Source organism: Cydia amplana, chromosome 23 (assembly GCF_948474715.1).
Source record: "Cydia amplana chromosome 23, ilCydAmpl1.1, whole genome shotgun sequence".
Classification (NCBI taxonomy): Eukaryota; Metazoa; Arthropoda; class Insecta; order Lepidoptera; family Tortricidae; genus Cydia; species Cydia amplana.
Window position 1 is genome coordinate 396,543 of NC_086091.1, and position 19,717 is coordinate 416,259.

Here is a 19,717-nt window from a genome sequence, read left to right on the forward strand (position 1 = left end):
TGAATATTTTGATTGATCTTACGTGGGGGCTATTTTTATTATTTTTAGAATAAGTTACCTTGTGGCGTGAACGCCCTGACGGCGGTATGAGCCTGCTCCGCGCGGGCCGCGCTCACCGTGACGGCGGCCTGCGGCTCGAGGGCCCGCGGCGGCGGGGCTTCGTGCGTCGAGATGCGGGACATCGTGGGCCGGCGCGGCCTGGCAACATCGACAGTATCGACACCAACAATAGATAGGGTATATGGCTACTACTCAAATCAGTTTCTATGAAACGCTAGCATGTGACGTCACAATCAAATTACCTACCCTTTATACTTTTATATGGGTTTTAAAATAGAAATTGTGTCTAAAAATAACTGCTGTCTATGTTTCTCTATTAATCTTCTGGTGCTTTATTTCATGCATGGTGTGAAATAAATTATTTTAAATACAGTCAAATACCCTATTATCGTCTCGAACCCACGAATGTGATATCGGATTCATTTATAAATTTAAAATCTGAAATTAGTCGTTTGGCTGACACAAGGCCTTTGGACTCAAGGAATTAAAATAGTAAAATTACAGTTATATTAACCAATTTACTGCAATCGTTTTGTCTTTGTACCAATTTTGTACTTAAATTACAAATAAGGACAGTCAAACTTGCATTTTTTTTACTTGATTTTTTTTTAATAAATAATGGCAATACATACTCGTCTTTAGCTGTTTAATTAACACTTTAACAGTTGCCATTATTTATACTGCCTATTATTCTTCTAAGTTTCCAATGTGAATGCAAAAGTTCCTCAACTATTACAAATAACATCAACGTAAATAGGGAATATTACGCGAAATTCTGCGTAGGGGGCGCCACTCCCACAATCTAAGGGTCTACCGCAAACGAGAGAGTCAAAATTTAGTTATCTAACCTCTCTATCACTCTTGCATATTCGAGCGATAAAGAGGCAGATAGCCGAGTTTCGATTTCGCGTTTCCCGGCAGACCCTTTGTAAACAAACCGCCTTGATGTATCAATGTCATATTTGATTGTCTGTGAAAACTTGTCAAAAAACAGTTTAAGGCACAGTATGTATAAGTTACTCTATGGCAGCGGTTCTCAATCTATTTAGGGTTCCGTACCCAAAGGGTAAAAACGGGACCCTATTACTAAGACTCCGCTGTCCGTCCGTTCGTCCGTCCGTCTGTCACCAGGCTGTATCTCACGAACCGTGACAGCTAGACAGTTGAAATTTTCACAGATGATGTATTTCTGTTGCCGCTATAACAACAAATACTAAAAACAGAATAAAATAAAGATTTAAGTGGGGCTCCCATACAACAAACGTGATTATTGACCGAAGTTAAGCAACGTCGGGCGGGGTCAGTACTTGGATGGGTGACCGTTTTTTTGCTTGTTTTGCTCTATTTTTTGTTGATGGTGCGGAACCCTCCGTGCGCGAGTCCGACACGCACTTGGCCGGTTTTTTTTTGACGGAACCCTTTTGGAAAGCTAAATACTTGATGGAACCCTACAATACGGTGGCGGCATAGTAAAATTTTTCGAGGCGACTAAAGCATAGTGTTCTAAATTCTTGCTAACCCCTGCAGGGGTGTCGCGGAACACACTTAGAGTATGGTTGCTCTAGAACAGTGGTTCCTAACCCGGGGGTAATTACCCCCGTGGGGGTAAAACTGGTATTTTACGGGGGTAATAAGCTAACCTAATATAACAATACAAAAAACACGTTTTATTTTTTATTACCATTGGGAGGAGGGGTAAAATCAGGTTCCCTAGTTAGTCATAGGGGTAACCGAACTGAAAAGGTTAGGAACCACTGCTCTATGGTATACTTAAGTCACTAGTGCTGCACTATGGTGGCAAAACATTGCAGTAATACTCCCTATGCTTAAACAACACCAGGGATGTTGCGAACATCCGCATCCGCATCCGCAACCGCGGAACTTCCGCATTATTTTCAACATCCGCATCTGCATCCGCATCCGCATAAAATCGATGCGGAGCTTATGCGGATGCGGATGTCTAACAAGTCGGTACAGGAACGTCTTAGCGGCGGCGTAAGTGCTAGGTAATTTCGTCATTACCTATAACGAAATCGTCTAGATCCAGAAAAGTCGGCCAAGTTACTGTTTATTAAATATAACGCACCAATATTCTTGCTCAAATACTAAACGTTTCGTTTTTTTTTTAATAAAAAAATACTAAAAATGTAATATTTGACGTTTTCTAAGTACCTAATCTTGACATCCGCATCCGCATCCGCATCCGCGGATGTGAGCCTTTAACAACACTCCAACACTGTTACCTATGTTTACAAATAAATAATTTGTCTTTGTCTTGTCTTGTCTTAAATATCCGCATCCGCATCCGCATCCGCGGATGTCAATAAATCTGTATCCGCAACATCCCTGAACAACACTACAAAATGTATAAAACATACGAATACTCACACATGCTGCTCCCTATCAACAACTTCATCCTTCTCGCGTTCCTTCTCTTTCTCCTTCTGTTTCTCCGCTTCCCTCTCTCTCTCCCTCTCGGCGCTGACCGCTCGTTCCCTCTCCCTCTCGGCGCTAACTCTGTCCCGCTCCTCGGCCGCGGCGGATTTCTCGGAGGCATCGGACGGGTTGCGAGATACGTTGCTACCTATGGATGATATTCGAAAATGAGTTTTAATAACATTAATATTTTTTTTTTTTTGTTCATCACACAAATAAATGCCCTTACCGGGATTCGAACCCAGGACCATCGGCTTAGCAGGCAGAGTCACTACCCGCTGGGCCAGACCGGTCGTCAAATTTAATTTCGAAGCGCTGGTGGCCTAGCGGTAAGAGCGTGCGTTCGAACCCCGGCTCGTACCAAAGAGTTTAACGGAACTTATGTACGAAATATCATTTGATATTTACCAGTCGCTTTTCGGTGAAGGAAAACATCGTGAGGGAACCGGACTAATCCCGATACGGGCCTAGTTTACCCTCTGGTTTGGAAGGTCAGATGGCAGTCGCTTCCGTAAAAACTAGTGCCCACGCCAATTACTGGGATTAGTTGCCAAGCGGACCCCAGGCTCCCATGAGCCGTGGCAAAATGCCGGGACAACGCGAGGAAGATGATGAATAAGGTTTAATTTCGCAAGGCTTTTTACAACCGGAACCCGGAACTTTAGTTACTTGTACATTGTACAGTGTACACAGAGCAAAATTAACTTATATACGAGTGTATAGAGTTATCGTAAAAATAAATTATTTAGCCACAGTAAATTTACTGCCATCTAGCGACAGAAGACTGAAACTGTTAGCACGCCATTTGACTTTGACCCTTATTATTTCACTGATATGTGTCAACTTGTTAAATGTCAAAAATTAACGCCATCTACTCGACACTACTCAAATACCATGGTGCAATCTTTTCGAGCGATGGCGCCATACCTTTGGCCCAGTCTCGAGTAGATTAATTGGCGATAAATTAAAACACGATCGAAGGCAGTGTTTAAATCGACACGAGTTGTGAATTACCTATTCGCACGTGTATCGTACAACGTTTTTAAGTACATATGGCACTTTAAACTTTCGACATACGCACGGAAAGTGTTATTTCCCGCACTAGTTCGGGAGAGTATCACCATATGTATTGTAAAGAGTATTTGTATTGTATTGTATTGTATAGTATTTGCCCAGTACCCTCGTCGTCGGTGGTGCGGCTGGCGGTGGAGGCCGAGTGCGCGTGCTGCGGGGTGAGGCTCGGCTTCTGCTCCGTCAGTTTGTATTGTATTGTATTGTATTGTATAGTATTTGCACAGTACCCTCGTCGTCGGTGGTGCGGCTGGCGGTGGAGGCCGAGTGCGCGTGCTGCGGGGTGAGGCTCGGCTTCTGCTCCGTCAGTTTGTATTGTATTGTATTGTATTGTATTGTATTGTATAGTATTTGCACAGTACCCTCGTCGTCGGTGGTGCGGCTGGCGGTGGAGGCCGAGTGCGCGTGCTGCGGGGTGAGGCTCGGCTTCTGCTCCGTCAGTTTGTATTGTATTGTATTGTATTGTATAGTATTTGCACAGTACCCTCGTCGTCGGTGGTGCGGCTGGCGGTGGAGGCCGAGTGCGCGTGCTGCGGGGTGAGGCTCGGCTTCTGCTCCGTCAGTTTGTATTGTATTGTATTGTATTGTATTGTATTTGCACAGTACCCTCGTCGTCGGTGGTGCGGCTGGCGGTGGAGGCCGAGTGCGCGTGCTGCGGGGTGAGGCTCGGCTTCTGCTCCGTCAGTTTGTATTGTATTGTATTGTATTGTATAGTATTTGCACAGTACCCTCGTCGTCGGTGGTGCGGCTGGCGGTGGAGGCCGAGTGCGCGTGCTGCGGGGTGAGGCTCGGCTTCTGCTCCGTCAGTTTGTATTGTATTGTATTGTATTGTATAGTATTTGCACAGTACCCTCGTCGTCGGTGGTGCGGCTGGCGGTGGAGGCCGAGTGCGCGTGCTGCGGGGTGAGGCTCGGCTTCTGCTCCGTCAGTTTGTATTGTATTGTATTGTATTGTATAGTATTTGCACAGTACCCTCGTCGTCGGTGGTGCGGCTGGCGGTGGAGGCCGAGTGCGCGTGCTGCGGGGTGAGGCTCGGCTTCTGCTCCGTCAGTTTGTATTGTATTGTATTGTATTGTATAGTATTTGCACAGTACCCTCGTCGTCGGTGGTGCGGCTGGCGGTGGAGGCCGAGTGCGCGTGCTGCGGGGTGAGGCTCGGCTTCTGCTCCGTCAGTTTGTATTGTATTGTATTGTATTGTATAGTATTTGCACAGTACCCTCGTCGTCGGTGGTGCGGCTGGCGGTGGAGGCCGAGTGCGCGTGCTGCGGGGTGAGGCTCGGCTTCTGCTCCGTCAGTTTGTATTGTATTGTATTGTATTGTATTGTATTTGCACAGTACCCTCGTCGTCGGTGGTGCGGCTGGCGGTGGAGGCCGAGTGCGCGTGCTGCGGGGTGAGGCTCGGCTTCTGCTCCGTCAGTTTGTATTGTATTGTATTGTATTGTATTGTATAGTATTTGCACAGTACCCTCGTCGTCGGTGGTGCGGCTGGCGGTGGAGGCCGAGTGCGCGTGCTGCGGGGTGAGGCTCGGCTTCTGCTCCGTCAGTTTGTATTGTATTGTATTGTATTTGCACAGTACCCTCGTCGTCGGTGGTGCGGCTGGCGGTGGAGGCCGAGTGCGCGTGCTGCGGGGTGAGGCTCGGCTTCTGCTCCGTCAGTTTGTATTGTATTGTATTGTATTGTATTGTATTTGCACAGTACCCTCGTCGTCGGTGGTGCGGCTGGCGGTGGAGGCCGAGTGCGCGTGCTGCGGGGTGAGGCTCGGCTTCTGCTCCGTCAGTTTGTATTGTATTGTATTGTATTGTATTGTATTTGCACAGTACCCTCGTCGTCGGTGGTGCGGCTGGCGGTGGAGGCCGAGTGCGCGTGCTGCGGGGTGAGGCTCGGCTTCTGCTCCGTCAGTTTGTATTGTATTGTATTGTATTGTATTGTATTTGCACAGTACCCTCGTCGTCGGTGGTGCGGCTGGCGGTGGAGGCCGAGTGCGCGTGCTGCGGGGTGAGGCTCGGCTTCTGCTCCGTCAGTTTGTATTGTATTGTATTGTATTGTATTGTATTTGCACAGTACCCTCGTCGTCGGTGGTGCGGCTGGCGGTGGAGGCCGAGTGCGCGTGCTGCGGGGTGAGGCTCGGCTTCTGCTCCGTCAGTTTGTATTGTATTGTATTGTATTGTATTGTATTTGCACAGTACCCTCGTCGTCGGTGGTGCGGCTGGCGGTGGAGGCCGAGTGCGCGTGCTGCGGGGTGAGGCTCGGCTTCTGCTCCGTCAGTTTGTATTGTATTGTATTGTATTGTATTGTATTTGCACAGTACCCTCGTCGTCGGTGGTGCGGCTGGCGGTGGAGGCCGAGTGCGCGTGCTGCGGGGTGAGGCTCGGCTTCTGCTCCGTCAGTTTGTATTGTATTGTATTGTATTGTATTGTATTTGCACAGTACCCTCGTCGTCGGTGGTGCGGCTGGCGGTGGAGGCCGAGTGCGCGTGCTGCGGGGTGAGGCTCGGCTTCTGCTCCGTCAGTTTGTATTGTATTGTATTGTATTGTATTGTATTTGCACAGTACCCTCGTCGTCGGTGGTGCGGCTGGCGGTGGAGGCCGAGTGCGCGTGCTGCGGGGTGAGGCTCGGCTTCTGCTCCGTCAGTTTGTATTGTATTGTATTGTATTGTATTGTATTTGCACAGTACCCTCGTCGTCGGTGGTGCGGCTGGCGGTGGAGGCCGAGTGCGCGTGCTGCGGGGTGAGGCTCGGCTTCTGCTCCGTCAGTTTGTATTGTATTGTATTGTATTGTATTGTATTTGCACAGTACCCTCGTCGTCGGTGGTGCGGCTGGCGGTGGAGGCCGAGTGCGCGTGCTGCGGGGTGAGGCTCGGCTTCTGCTCCGTCAGTTTGTATTGTATTGTATTGTATTGTATTGTATTTGCACAGTACCCTCGTCGTCGGTGGTGCGGCTGGCGGTGGAGGCCGAGTGCGCGTGCTGCGGGGTGAGGCTCGGCTTCTGCTCCGTCAGTTTGGCCAGAGGACACTCTTGGATGTTTTTCACCCATCTATAATGGAAAATAGGGAAATTTACAATTTGTACGCAACTAACCCTTAAATGCATGTTTTTTTGTATAATTTCCTAATAAAGTATATAACAACATACCGTCAGAACTAAAACATATAGAGAAAGATTCTACATTCTTTAACAAACTAAGAAAGTTCTTGGTTGAAAACTCATTTTACAATATAAAGGAGTATCTTAAAATTATAAGTCTTAATAATGTTAATTGCTAGTGTGTGCTAGTTAATAAGTATTAGTTTTTAAGTCTTTATGTATATTGCTGTGCCCCAACGGGGTTTATGTTGGAACATGTAAATACTATAATATCTTGTAAAACCCATAAAAGCAATGAATAAATTATGAATTATGAAATTGAAATAGATGGGTAATGTTGTATAGATTGTGGGAAAATAAAGTAAAAAATCGTAGTATGTAATTAAAAGTTTATATATGCATATTGAGCCAAGGGCCATCAAAATATACGATGTAGATCTACATCATAATGCATTTAAGGGTTAAGCTTGTTGAACAGGCTTAACGCAATCGGTACATGCAGTGAAAAGTTGTAAACGGTGGCCAGTTTAAAATCTTATTTCAAAATACATTTACAATACAATAATAAAGTGGCTCAGGAATCTTAATTTTTTAGGGTTCCGTACCCAAAGGGTAAAAACGGGACCCTATTACTAAGACTCCGCTGTCCGTCCGTCCGTCTGTCACCAGGCTGTATCTTACGAACCGTGATAGCTAGACAGTTGAAATTTTCACAGATGATGTATTTCTGTTGCCGCTATAACAACAAATACTAAAAACAGAATAAAATAAAGATGTAAGTGGGGCTCCCATACAACAAACGTGATTTTTGACCGAAGTTAAGCAACGTCGGGCGGGGTCAGTACTTGGATGGGTGACCGTTTCGTTTTTTTGCTTGTTTTGCTCTATTTTTTGTTGATGGTGCGGAACCCTCCGTGCGCGATTCCGACTCGCACTTGGCCGGTTTTTTTAATTATAATATACTTGGTCAAGCAAATCTTTTCAGAAGAAAAAGGCGGCAATGTGTCATTTATATCTTATCTGTGTTGTTTTGTTTACATTTCATCGTTGTTCGATGTACATTGCTGCTTTTTTTTTGTTAATTTCCTAGGTCCATACTTTAGTTTGCTTTACATTGCTACTGACATGTATGTATGTATGTATAAACTCTTTATTTTACAAAACACAAAACACAAATATATGGCACAGGATAGGCAGTACAAAGGCGAACTTATCCCCTTAAGGGACATATCGAGCTTGACAGACTATAATTTAAACTTTACACTCGAGTCCATCGAATATTACACACAAAATTAGTACACTTTTGTTCCGAGACTAGATTAGCCGTGGACAGACAGACAGACAGACACGTGATAGCTATAGATTGTACATACGTGGCGTATTCGGCGGGCGTATTAGCGGATAGTTCGTGCATCTGTACCCCGTTGATGTTCATCAGAAAGAACGTGTTTCGAGCCGCGGCGTTCGGACGGAACAACACCTTGTCCCTGAAATACATACACACTATACAGGGTGCTTCCTGTAACAGGAGCAATAAATTAAACTGTAGGCTGTACTCCTCAAACTGACCAACATTTGTTCAGCAACTTTTGAAAATAACTCACGTTTTGATTTTTATTACACTTTAAAGTTTATTCTAAGACGCAATGCATTGCAAATTTTGTTATGTTTAAAGCGTGACAAGCAACGTCAAACACACTGATGTCAGCGTACATTGAAGGCAATATTTATTTTGTATGAAAAAGAGGAAGTCTAAAGAATTCATAATTTTTAAAAGTTGCTGAACAAATGTTGGTCAGTTTGAGGAGTACAGCCTTTAGTTTAATTTATTGCTCCTGTTACAGGAAGCACCCTGTATTATTATGACAGTTCATTACAGGGATGTTGCGAATATCCGCATCCGCATCCGCAACCGCGGAACTTCCGCATTATTTTCAACATCCGCATCTGCATCCGCATCCGCATAAAATCGATGCGGATTTAATGCGGATGCGGATGTGGAACAGGTCGGTACAGGAACGTCTTAGCATCGGCGTAAGTGCTAGACTGCTAGGTAATTTAGTCATTAGCCAAAAAAACCTATTAGAAATTAGCAGTCAAGCGTGAGTGGGACTTAATGTACGGAACCCTTGGAACGCGAGTCCGACTCGTACTTGGTTTTTTGAAATAAAAATTACTTAAATGTAATATTTGGCGTTTTTTATGTACCTATCTTGACATCCGCATCCGCATCCGCGGATGTGAGCCTCTAAAAATCCGCATCCGCATCCGCGGATGTCAAAAAATCGGCATCCGCAACATCCCTGGTTCATTATAGCGTTGTATATGTCACCGTAAAATTGTAAACACTCGTCAGATCATAATCTCGCTAGTTAAATTATAAACTGACGGTAGGGAGATTATAAACTAACTTAACCTACGTTAGATTATAAACTAACGGGTTCACAATCTTACGGTGTCATATACAAACAGCACAGAACAAAACTCCAACGGCCATATTCGAACTTTAAGATACGTCAAATACTAGAGATTGAAACGATATGGAATAGATATGTCAGTGTCAAACAAGTGTCAAAAGTGACGTTTCTTCAAACAAACGCGTCACTTTTGACACTTGTTTGACGCTGACATATCCAATCCATATCGTTTCAATCTCTAGTAATTGACGTATCTTAAAGTTCGAATATGGCCGCAAGTCTCTAGAACACTCCTGAAAGTTGGTAATAAAAGGTTCTGTTTTCATATCTAAACATAAGGTTACAATTGGCTTATTACACTATTGACGAATATTTCCATAATATTCATTTCATTCATTTATTTCATTGACCCACTACTACAAAAACAAACCACAAACTAATGTACCTAACATTTTTTTTGATATTGTACCTACTTGTATTATTGCCTGTACCTATAAATTTGTATGAATGTATACTTGTTGTGACGTATCTTGTAAATATTTATAACCCCATTTCTGACATGTAAATGAAATTTGCTTTTATCAATAAATGTTCTGATTCTGATTCTGAATTTTTTTGACTAACCATTTGACGAGAGGCGACAGCGCCCCCTGCTGGCTCGGCGCGGGAATGGGGCGGAGCACGAACTTGTCGCCTTCACGTTGTAACAGGACTAATACGTCTGTCAGCATCAAAGCCTGGAAACATACGCAATTGTTACAGAATGTCCTTTGTCCCTTACTCTAGATTAGCGATGTGACGAGTCCACTTTTTTTCAATTCGAATCATTCGAATTGATTCGGCCGCTGATTCGAATTCAAAATCGAGTTGACTCGACTCGACGATTCGCGTGGTTCGCGACAAGGTCACAGGCACAGGCGCGGAGCGAGTTGAGACGGCGAGTTACGCGGCAGTTGTTGTAAAAAGAACCTTCAGGGCACGGAATTAAGGTTTATTTTTGAAGGGCCATACTAGCAGTGAACTCGAGTTGGGATACTTGGGATGGCGAATCAAGCGGCAGTTGTTGTAAAAAGAACCTACGGGTTACGGAATTAAGGTTTATTTTTGAATGGTCATAGTACCAACTCGAGTTGAGACGGCGAATCGAGCGGCAGTTGTTGTAAAGAGAGCCTTCAGGCTACGGTATTAAGGTTTATTTTTGAATGGCCTTAATAGTAGCAGTGTGATAGCGTTGACTCGGCTCGGCGAGTTGTTCGCCGAGTTAGCTAGTGGTCGAGTTGATTCGAATTGCCCATAGTCTTGATTCGAATTAACTCATCTGTAGGCTGATTCGAATTATTCGAATCAGATAACTCGCCTCGCCCATCGCTACTCTAGATGACCCTAGAAACGACCTAGAAAAAGATCCCACTCCGATGCCTTAAAGTGTCATCTAATCTGCAAAATGTCCTGTTGTAAAAAGTCATCCAATCTAATACCTTTAAACGAGCAATTCTTGTATATTTATCTATATATATATTTCGGGGATCACGAAAACGGCTCTAAGGATTTCGATGAAATTTGCTATATGGGGGTTTTCAGGGGCGAAAATCGATTTAGCTAGGACTTATCCCTGGGAAAAACGCGCATTTTTGAATTATTATATGTTTTCCGCGCTTTGCTCGGTCTCCCAGATATTTATCGTTATATACGTCATGTATACGTATGTCACCTATTAGGTACATATTTTATTGTAAATCAGCAAGGCCTTTTGTGAGTGAATCTGTATGCGCCTAAGAAGTTCCTAGTGTAAATTAAAGTGTAAACGAAGTATAAATCTTGGAGTAACTTTTCTGAAGATTAATAACACTGTGCAGTAACTTCTAGCAGATGAAGCTAAAATATATATTGTAGAGCATAACTCACCAGAACGCTGATCTTTTTATTGCCATCATGCCTAATAGCCAAATCTCCTTCCATGCGAAGTTGTCTCTGGGTTAGGTCCAGTCTACGCAACTCTTCCCACTCACTGCCCGCGCGGATTTCCAGTTTGTTCTGGATTGTTCGAAGCCTGTAAACAAGATAATCAAGTCAATTATTACACATCAAATATCAAGTAAGCAAAGAACTCGCTTTAGCTGTGCGCTGGAATAGTTTGTAGCTTTCTAATAGACCCCGAAGGCTAATCCTATTGTCTATTGTTAAGAAAAACCGCACGTGCCACGTGCCACAACCACCTGCATAAAAAATCGGTACTTCGGTTACTGAGTGCCGGCGAGTCGAACGCTACAGAACCAGTCTAAAATGTGTCATCGAGATGCGTAACAAAGGCGCGTTATCGGAGAGCGCACCTACACTGGTTGTTTGAGCGTTGGACTAGCCCGCGCTCAGGTGCCAAATAGAATAATTAGGACCCTTTTTTGCAGGTAAGTAGCACGTGCGGTTTTACTGAACAATAGACAATAGGATAAGCCTTCGGGGTCTACTAGAAAGCTACAAACTATATTTAAATGTAGTCTCATTTGGCACGGTCGCCATGTGAATGTAGTCATTTTGTAAATGTAGTCTCATTTGGCACGGTCGCCATGTGAGGTCTTAATGTTATGTAACAGTGGTCATTGCTAGCATTCATTTCTGGAAATCTCGGGAGCACTGGGACTGATTTTGTATGGGAAATACAACCGGAAGGTCAAACACCGACATACATGCATGTGAGCTAAAATGTTAGAGCCGTGCAAGCGATATGCCGTCGCTCACAAGATTCTGTGTATTACAACAGGCACTTGCACGTCCAAAAACACGCATCCGTTGTGCACAGGCTTAAGTCTGTGATCTACTGGAGATACATTATCAGTTAGGCTTTTCCAGATTCGTGGGACATGTCATTTTTCCATTTTTTTTGTAGTAGGTATGGATTTTAAGGACGTGGACATACCTGTGGTCATTCTCAGCGGTCCTGATGGCAGTGTCGACGCTCTGCAGCACGTCCTTGGCGGTGTCGTGCGCCTTCTACAGCTGCGCGATGTCCACGTCTGACTCGCACACCGTGTCTTGCAGAGGAGTTGGTATCTCAGGACATACCTGTGGTCATTCTCAGCGGTCCTGATGGCAGTGTCGACGCTCTGCAGCACGTCCTTGGCGGTGTCGTGCGTCTTCAGCTGCGCGATGTCCACGTCTGACTCGCACACCGTGTCTTGCAGAGGAGTTGGTATCTCAGGACATACCTGTGGTCATTCTCAGCGGTCCTGATGGCAGTGTCGACGCTCTGCAGCACGTCCTTGGCGGTGTCGTGCGTCTTCAGCTGCGCGATGTCCACGTCTGACTCGCACACCGTGTCTTGCAGAGGAGTTGGTATCTCAGGACATACCTGTGGTCATTCTCAGCGGTCCTGATGGCAGTGTCGACGCTCTGCAGCACGTCCTTGGCGGTGTCGTGCGTCTTCAGCTGCGCGATGTCCACGTCTGACTCGCACACCGTGTCTTGCAGAGGAGTTGGTATCTCAGGACATACCTGTGGTCATTCTCAGCGGTCCTGATGGCAGTGTCGACGCTCTGCAGCACGTCCTTGGCGGTGTCGTGCGCCTTCTTCAGCTGGGCGATATCTTCGTCCGTGTCCGCGTCCGACTCGCACACCGTGTCCACGACGCCTTGCAACAGGAGTTGGTATTTCGTCAATCTGGAATATAATGCGAAAGTTAATGGTATTATCAGTATCTGTCAGCTCCCGAGGGCTCAAATTTATTATTATTATTATTATTCTATAAGCAGGCAGGCAGTTGTGACAACTGATATTGCCTGTATCCAGTAATCATTGACAGTTGTCATTGACAAGTTGATGTATAGGTGTGCTTGTCTAGTTGATTTTTAAATTGGTTCACATTTTGTGCTGAGACCACATCTTCAGGAAGGAATTTGCGTCAGAACGCTTATGGGTGACGTCATATCGTGGAAAATGACGGGTTAAGAGATTGATGGAGTTTTCTGGCAAAAAAAAATGATTGGTATGTGTACCCTTAAACTCCTTAAAGTTATATTCGAAATCAGAATCGACAGAAAATTCTACGTAATAGGCTGCTTTCCTACTAGTCAAATCAGCTTCTTTTTTAGAACTGTTAAAACGATTAGCTAATATGGAATTTATATGAAAACGAGTATAGTGACGTCACGATCAACTCACTTACTTTTTATATTTCTATCCGATCTATTAATTAGAAATTGTGTTTAAAAATAACTGCAATCTATGTTCGGTGTTTTATTTCGTGCGTGGTGTGAAATAATTTATTTTAAGTAGAGGAAACTTCCCCTAAACTCTATCACACAACTTTTATCTTTGTCCTCAATACCGACAAGTTTTTAAACGTTTGTAATAAAAAAACCGGCCAAGTGCGAGTCGGACTCGCGTTCCAAGGGTTCTGTACATTAAGTCCGACGACTCCGACTCAAGCTTGACTGCACATTTCTAATAGGTTTTCCTGTCATTGACCGAAGCGTAGCGAAGGTCTACGTTTTGACTCGGGCATTTTGCTTTTGTATGTCCGGATGTTCTCCTCTACAGGTCACAATTCTCAACCGATTCTTGTGAAATTTTGTGACCAGATTCTATGAGTAAATAAAAAAATTTTGTCGATCCCGCTTTTGGAAATTTTCAAAAATGGAGGAGTTGTGATACCTCGCGCTTAAACAAATAGTCGTATCGATATCATAAGAGTATTTTCTTTTTGAGACATATTTACATAGTAAATGGCAAAAAATGCAGAAAAATTGTATTGCTGGTTTAGGCGGTATTTAGATATTTAGTTTGTACTCGAGAATGAGTAGCCTAATTTCGTCAGCTTACCTAAGAACTATCATGGCGCATTTTGTAAACAATGTCTTTTTTGTTTGCACACAGAAAGTCTGGGTTCGATCCCCAGTAAGACATAACTTTTTGTATTTTTATTTTTCACTTAAACTTCTTTTTTTTAATAAATTAAAATCTTTGTATTGTTGATTGATCAAACCGCTGTGTGGCGCTGTCATCGTGTACGGTCCCAATAAGCTATGCTCGCGAGGTCTACAGCTCGCAGAGCCACTAGTTTATAGGTTTTTTTTTTCATTTTAGACCCAGTAGTATCGGAGATAAAGACGGGGGGAATGGTCGGACAGATAGACAGACAGACGCACGAGTGATCCTATAAGAGTTCCGTTTTTAGGGTTCCGTACCCAAAGGGTAAAAACTATTACTAAGACTCCGCTGTCCGTCCGTCCGTCCGTTCATCCGTCCGTCTGTCACCAGGCTGTATCTCACGAACCGTGACAGATGATATATTTCTGTTGCCGCTATAACAACAAATACTAAAAACAGAATAAAGTAAAGATTTAAGTGTCCCATACAACAAACGTGATTTTTGACCGAAGTTAAGCAACGTCGGGCGGGGTCAGTACTTGGATGGGTGACCGTTTTTTTGCTTGTTTCGCTCTATTTTTTGTTGATGGCGCGGAACCCTCCGTGCGCGAGTCCGACTCGCACTCGGCCGGTTTTTTTCCTTTTGAGGTACGGAACCCCAAAAATCCAAAGCTTACCTCTGCCAGACACATGCGAGTAGATTCCTCAGTTGCAACCTTCCACACCTAACCCGAGTCACCCAGCTGAGGAAAGCTTAAGATGTAAGATGTAATTATTTTTGAAAAGATGTGTCCCGCCGAGTTTGTTGCCGGTCCCATAATGGGATACCCTCCTCCAATTGAGGGGGGATTTAAATCTTCTCGGGGCAGAGGTGTAGGGTTGGAGCCGGTCTACCTAGCTTTATTTGACGTTCATAAGCGCATTGTAATTATGCCTACTTGAATAAACTATCTTTTATCTTATCTTATCTTACCTCTGCCAGACACAGGCGAGTAGATCCCTCAGTTGCAGTCTCCCACACCTGGGCAGCTGCTCGCGGGCCGACAGGAAGTGGTGCAGTTCCTTGTTCTTCCTGCGCCGCTCGCGGAGGGTCTCCAGAGCCAGGCGCTGGCCCCGGCAGAACCGGGACAGGCAGGACGCGTAGCCCGAGTCACCCAGCTGAGGACAGATAAGATAAGATAATATAAGATAAGACAAGATAAGATAAGATAAGATAAGAAAAGATAAGATAAGATAAGAAAATATAAGATAAGAAAAGATAAGATAAGAAAAGAAAAGATAAGATAAAAGATTTGCTGGCTATGGATGAGGTCTTAAATAAACAAATAAATAAATATTATAGGACATTCTTACACAGAAGTCCCACAGTAAGCTCAAGAAGGCTTGTGTTGTGGGTACTCAGACAACGATATATATAATATACAAATACTTAAATACATAGAAAACACCCACTCAGGAACAAATATCTGTGCTCATCACACAAATAAATGCCCTTACCGGGATTCGAACCCAGGACCATCGGCTTCACAGGCAGGGTAGTGACCCGCTAGGCCAGACCGGTGGTCAAGCTAAGATAAAAGATTTGCTGGCTATGGATGTGGTCTTGGTGGCTCAGATGTCAGAGCGCTGGAGTATCGATCCAGAGGCCGTGAGTTCAAGTTTCACCCAAGACAGAAATTTTTCCACTTTTAAATTTATTCTAAGCTTGATAGCATCGTTCGCAGACGTTTCTGCTTATTAAAAATTAAAATAAGATAAGATAAGGTAAAAGATTTTTATTCGTGACAATCACAAAACATGTACGGACGTGTACAGACATCAACAACAGCAAGAAAAGAAGAAATCAATCACGAAATGGACCCAACTCGGCATAATGCTATAAAACCAGCGCTGGTCTTCCGTATCCATTCGGTGATGCCACGACAGATAACACATAAAGCTACATATTAAAACACTACAAAGACACACAAAAGGAATAATTAATAGAGAATACAAAAGAAAAGGAATATATGCAAGAAATACGACGTAGTCAGCAGCAGAAGTTGCTAAGCGGGCGAGGTGTTCATAATTACCTTGACGCGCTCTTATTCTCTTATGAATAAAGTCGCGTCAAGATCATTCTGAACACCTCGCCCGCTTAGCAACTTCTGCTTGCTGCTTTCATAGATAAAATAAAAGTCTATAAAGTACTTTCTCTAACTGTAAACATATGAGGATATGTTTTATAAATTAGTCATTCATTTCATATTTGCTGAAACTTTCTTTGGATTATGGTTGTTATTAAATTACGATTGTGCGCATTGAATGATCTTTCTGATTGTGGCTTAAGGGTGGTATACCATCATCATCATCATAACTTACTCGGATGGAGCTATAACCAATCATTTCTTTCTTGTTTCTGATATAAGTAATAGGGATGATGACACATGTTAAATTTTATAACAAAATCTAGTAAAATAGATAGCAAACGAGCAATTTATCACAATAATGTGGATATTAAAAAATTACAAAAATACAGGACCTGAAAGTTTCAAAATTTAAGTTTTTTTTAACTTCCAAAAACGATAAAAGTAAGGGTACCATTCGATTCCTTACATTTCATACAAAAAAATATTGTATATCTACTATGTATACATAAACGCAATATTTCACCGACAAAAACGCAATTTTCTTGTTTTGTCCATACTACAAGATGGGCGATGACGTCACGGCCCCTGGCCGTTTTGTATAGCGCGTTTCGCGAGTGAAGTGCGACTGTCGGCCTTTGACTACAATTTCTGACTTTTGTGTTACTTTAATGCAATGGGTCCCATATAGACATTTGATCCTAAAAACAAACCCGATCGATTGATACCATAAAAAAAATTAGTCATGTAGCCTATTCTAGGTTTCCCTTTTTCTCGTCTTTTCAATCCCGCCTTCCAGGGTGTTTAGGAAAAAGTTGTCATGCCGTATAAGGTGTCCTACCATCATGCCTCGCCTATTTCTTATATTCCACCTGTCCAATTTCTTTGTCCAATGTGCATTGCGTCTCACTCTCTCACTAAGCAAAATGTGAGATGCAAATACAGATTGGACAAAGAAACTGGACAGATGGACCACCCTTAACTCGTCAGCTCCCGCGGCTCATATATGAGCCGCAACGCTTATGGTGACGTCACATCGTGGGATTTGATTTGACAGGGGCTAACCGCGGTTTTCATGGATTTTTGAAACGTATCTCCTACTTTTGCACTACAGATAGAATTATAAGACAAAACGACTATGAGTTCTTTAATGTGCTAAGAGTAAGAGAGATGGCATTACTCACCGTTCCAAGCATGGCATCAGCAACAGCCCTAATCGGCACAATATGGTTACTCGAGTCATTCCTCAGCGCCCTCAGATCCGCGTACAGCTTCATGTGTCTCTCTCTAACACCAGGGAGGTTGGGGAAGAGTGCCCTCAGTTCTTCGGCGGGTAAAAGGGACGGCTGCTTTTCCAACGGTCGCAGGAAATCGACGCCGAGGACTTTGAGCCAACGGACGTGCGAGCCTTCGGAGACGATTAGTTCTGTTGAAGAATTTAAAAAAAGGAAGTTATTTCTTACTACAAAGCTTTGGGTCATATTTTTAGGGTTCCGTACCCAAAGGGTAAAAACGGGACCCTATTACTAAGACTCCGCTGTCCGTCCGTCCGTCTGTCACCAGGCTGTATCTCACGAACCGTGATAGCTAGACAGTTGAAATTTTCACAGATGATGTATTTCTGTTGCCGCTATAACAACAAATACTAAAAACAGAATAAAATAAAGATTTAAGTGGGGCTCCCATACAACAAACGTGATTTTTGACCGAAGTTAAGCAACGTCGGGCGGGGTCAGTACTTGGATGCGTGACCGTTTTTTTGCTTGTTTTGGTCTATTTTTTGTTGATGGTGCGGAACCCTCCGTGCGCGAGTCCGACTCGCACTTGGCCGGTTTTTTCTGTGATGTGACCAACTTACCATGGATGACCTCCTGACGCTTCCTGAGCCGCTTATCCAGGAGCAGCGAGTCCAGGATCTGAGGGGGGAGACTGTCCGCCCACTGCGGGGCGAGGGGATCCTCTTCCTCCGACCAGTCCGATTGGGAAGCTGGAAGGAACATTATAATGTGATATAAATGTGGATATCCGCGTGAGAATCAAGATCGTCGATATGACTCAGAAACTCGACTGTCAGTGGGCAAGACAATATCTCCTGAGTGTCCGAATTTTCTATTTAGTCACAACAAAAAGTTATATTTTTAATAAATAGAACGGGTAACTCCATACGGGCTAAAAATTACCAGCTAACAAGTTACGTTGACAGAAAAAAACAGCGCTCGGTTTAAGAAATTAAAAATCCTGGGGAAAACGATGAAATTTTTCGTCTAAGTTTGTCTATTATTCGAGAAATGGGATTAAACACCTCAAAAAATTTGGGTACTTATTCTACGATTCATGTACAAAGAATAAAATTTCCGACCCATTTCGTACCTTGTCACAGTGACAATCAGTATAAAAGTCGCTAGAGACCCCATACTATTGTCACTGTGACAAGTACAAAATGGGTATGAAATTAAATTCTTTGACTGTACAATTGGTATGGATCTTTGAATGCAATCAATTTCCCCCAAACGCTTCGTATCTAAAGAGGAGAACATGTTACCTTGCAGATCAGCAGGCACCGTGGTGCTCTCGTTACTTCTGGAAGACAAGCTGGAACTGCTGGAACTGCCGGATGGGGCTGTCGCCGCGCCACCTTCCAGGTCACTGTGAGAACTATTATAACTCACCTTGCGGGTCAGCAGGCACCGTGGTGCTCTCGTTACTTCTGGAAGACAAGCTGGAACTGCTGGAACTGCCGGATGGGGCCGTCGCCGCACCACCTTCCAGGTCACTGTAACACCAAACGGCATGCTTAAGAATTCGGAAAGAACCAGTATGGTGCAACCATTAATGCGATTTAGACAGTTAAACAAAGAAATATAGGAAATAAGGTTTGCATAAGTATTTATAGCGACCTTAATATTTCTTTAATCATTATCAATAAAAGAAAAAATATAATATTCGATAGTTTTTTGGAAGTATTTAATTTTGCAGCGTAAATCCCTAGTCCAAAACCAACAAGTCCAAATATTTATTTTATTAACATGTACGTATACGTAATCATTTTATATTCCGCGTTAAAAGATTACAAAAATCTAACTTATATGGTGTATGAGAATCTACATAGTAAGTATATATGTTAAGTTAAGACGTAAAGATATAAAAATAACAAGCATTTACTTAATTACTGCCCTAGTGTCTCTCAATGCAGACAGTTGATCATTAAACTCACATTAAGGCTTGAACTAAAAACAGCATTTATCACTAATTCATCAACACAAATATGGTATCCCCTTGAACCGCACAATACCTGTTCTAGATCTAGCTCTAAATATAGAGATGACACACAAATCGAACCAGAGGTCGGTCGCGAAGGAAGCCGCGGCCGGAAACTGGACTATTCCCGTACAGTACACAAACGCATTTAGACCATTCACTTTCCGCACTAGCGTCTAAAGCGCAGTTGCAAATAAGACTTAGTTCTTTGAAGGCTAGATCACAATTTTCTTTAGGTTATGAAATAGTGAGAGTAACCTGAAGACTTACAGTTGTAGATATCCTGTTATAGTTTTCCTAGTTCTGAATGGATAAGATGCAATGCGTAGGAAATAAATTATATAAAACCTATGTAAAGACTACCGACCTCTTATCATGTAAAAAGTTCTCAATTACACCAT

The 19,717-nt window shown here is 43.5% G+C and overlaps 1 protein-coding gene across 1 annotated transcript in view; it reads right to left on the reverse strand.

The window, feature by feature from the left end:
• Positions 1 to 2,444: 2,444 nt before the first annotated feature.
• LOC134658789 (uncharacterized) overlaps positions 2,445 to 19,717 on the reverse strand; it is a 248,583-nt gene continuing 231,310 nt past the window's right edge. The window contains exons 20-29 of the mRNA XM_063514436.1: positions 18,601 to 18,704; positions 17,917 to 18,045; positions 17,243 to 17,484; positions 14,906 to 15,090; positions 12,559 to 12,723; positions 10,975 to 11,119; positions 9,694 to 9,806; positions 8,026 to 8,139; positions 6,487 to 6,602; positions 2,445 to 2,644 (exon numbers count right to left, since the gene is read on the reverse strand). Coding sequence (XP_063370506.1) covers positions 2,445 to 2,644; positions 6,487 to 6,602; positions 8,026 to 8,139; positions 9,694 to 9,806; positions 10,975 to 11,119; positions 12,559 to 12,723; positions 14,906 to 15,090; positions 17,243 to 17,484; positions 17,917 to 18,045; positions 18,601 to 18,704 — 1,513 coding nt within the window. The remainder of the gene's footprint in view (positions 2,645 to 6,486; positions 6,603 to 8,025; positions 8,140 to 9,693; positions 9,807 to 10,974; positions 11,120 to 12,558; positions 12,724 to 14,905; positions 15,091 to 17,242; positions 17,485 to 17,916; positions 18,046 to 18,600; positions 18,705 to 19,717) is intronic.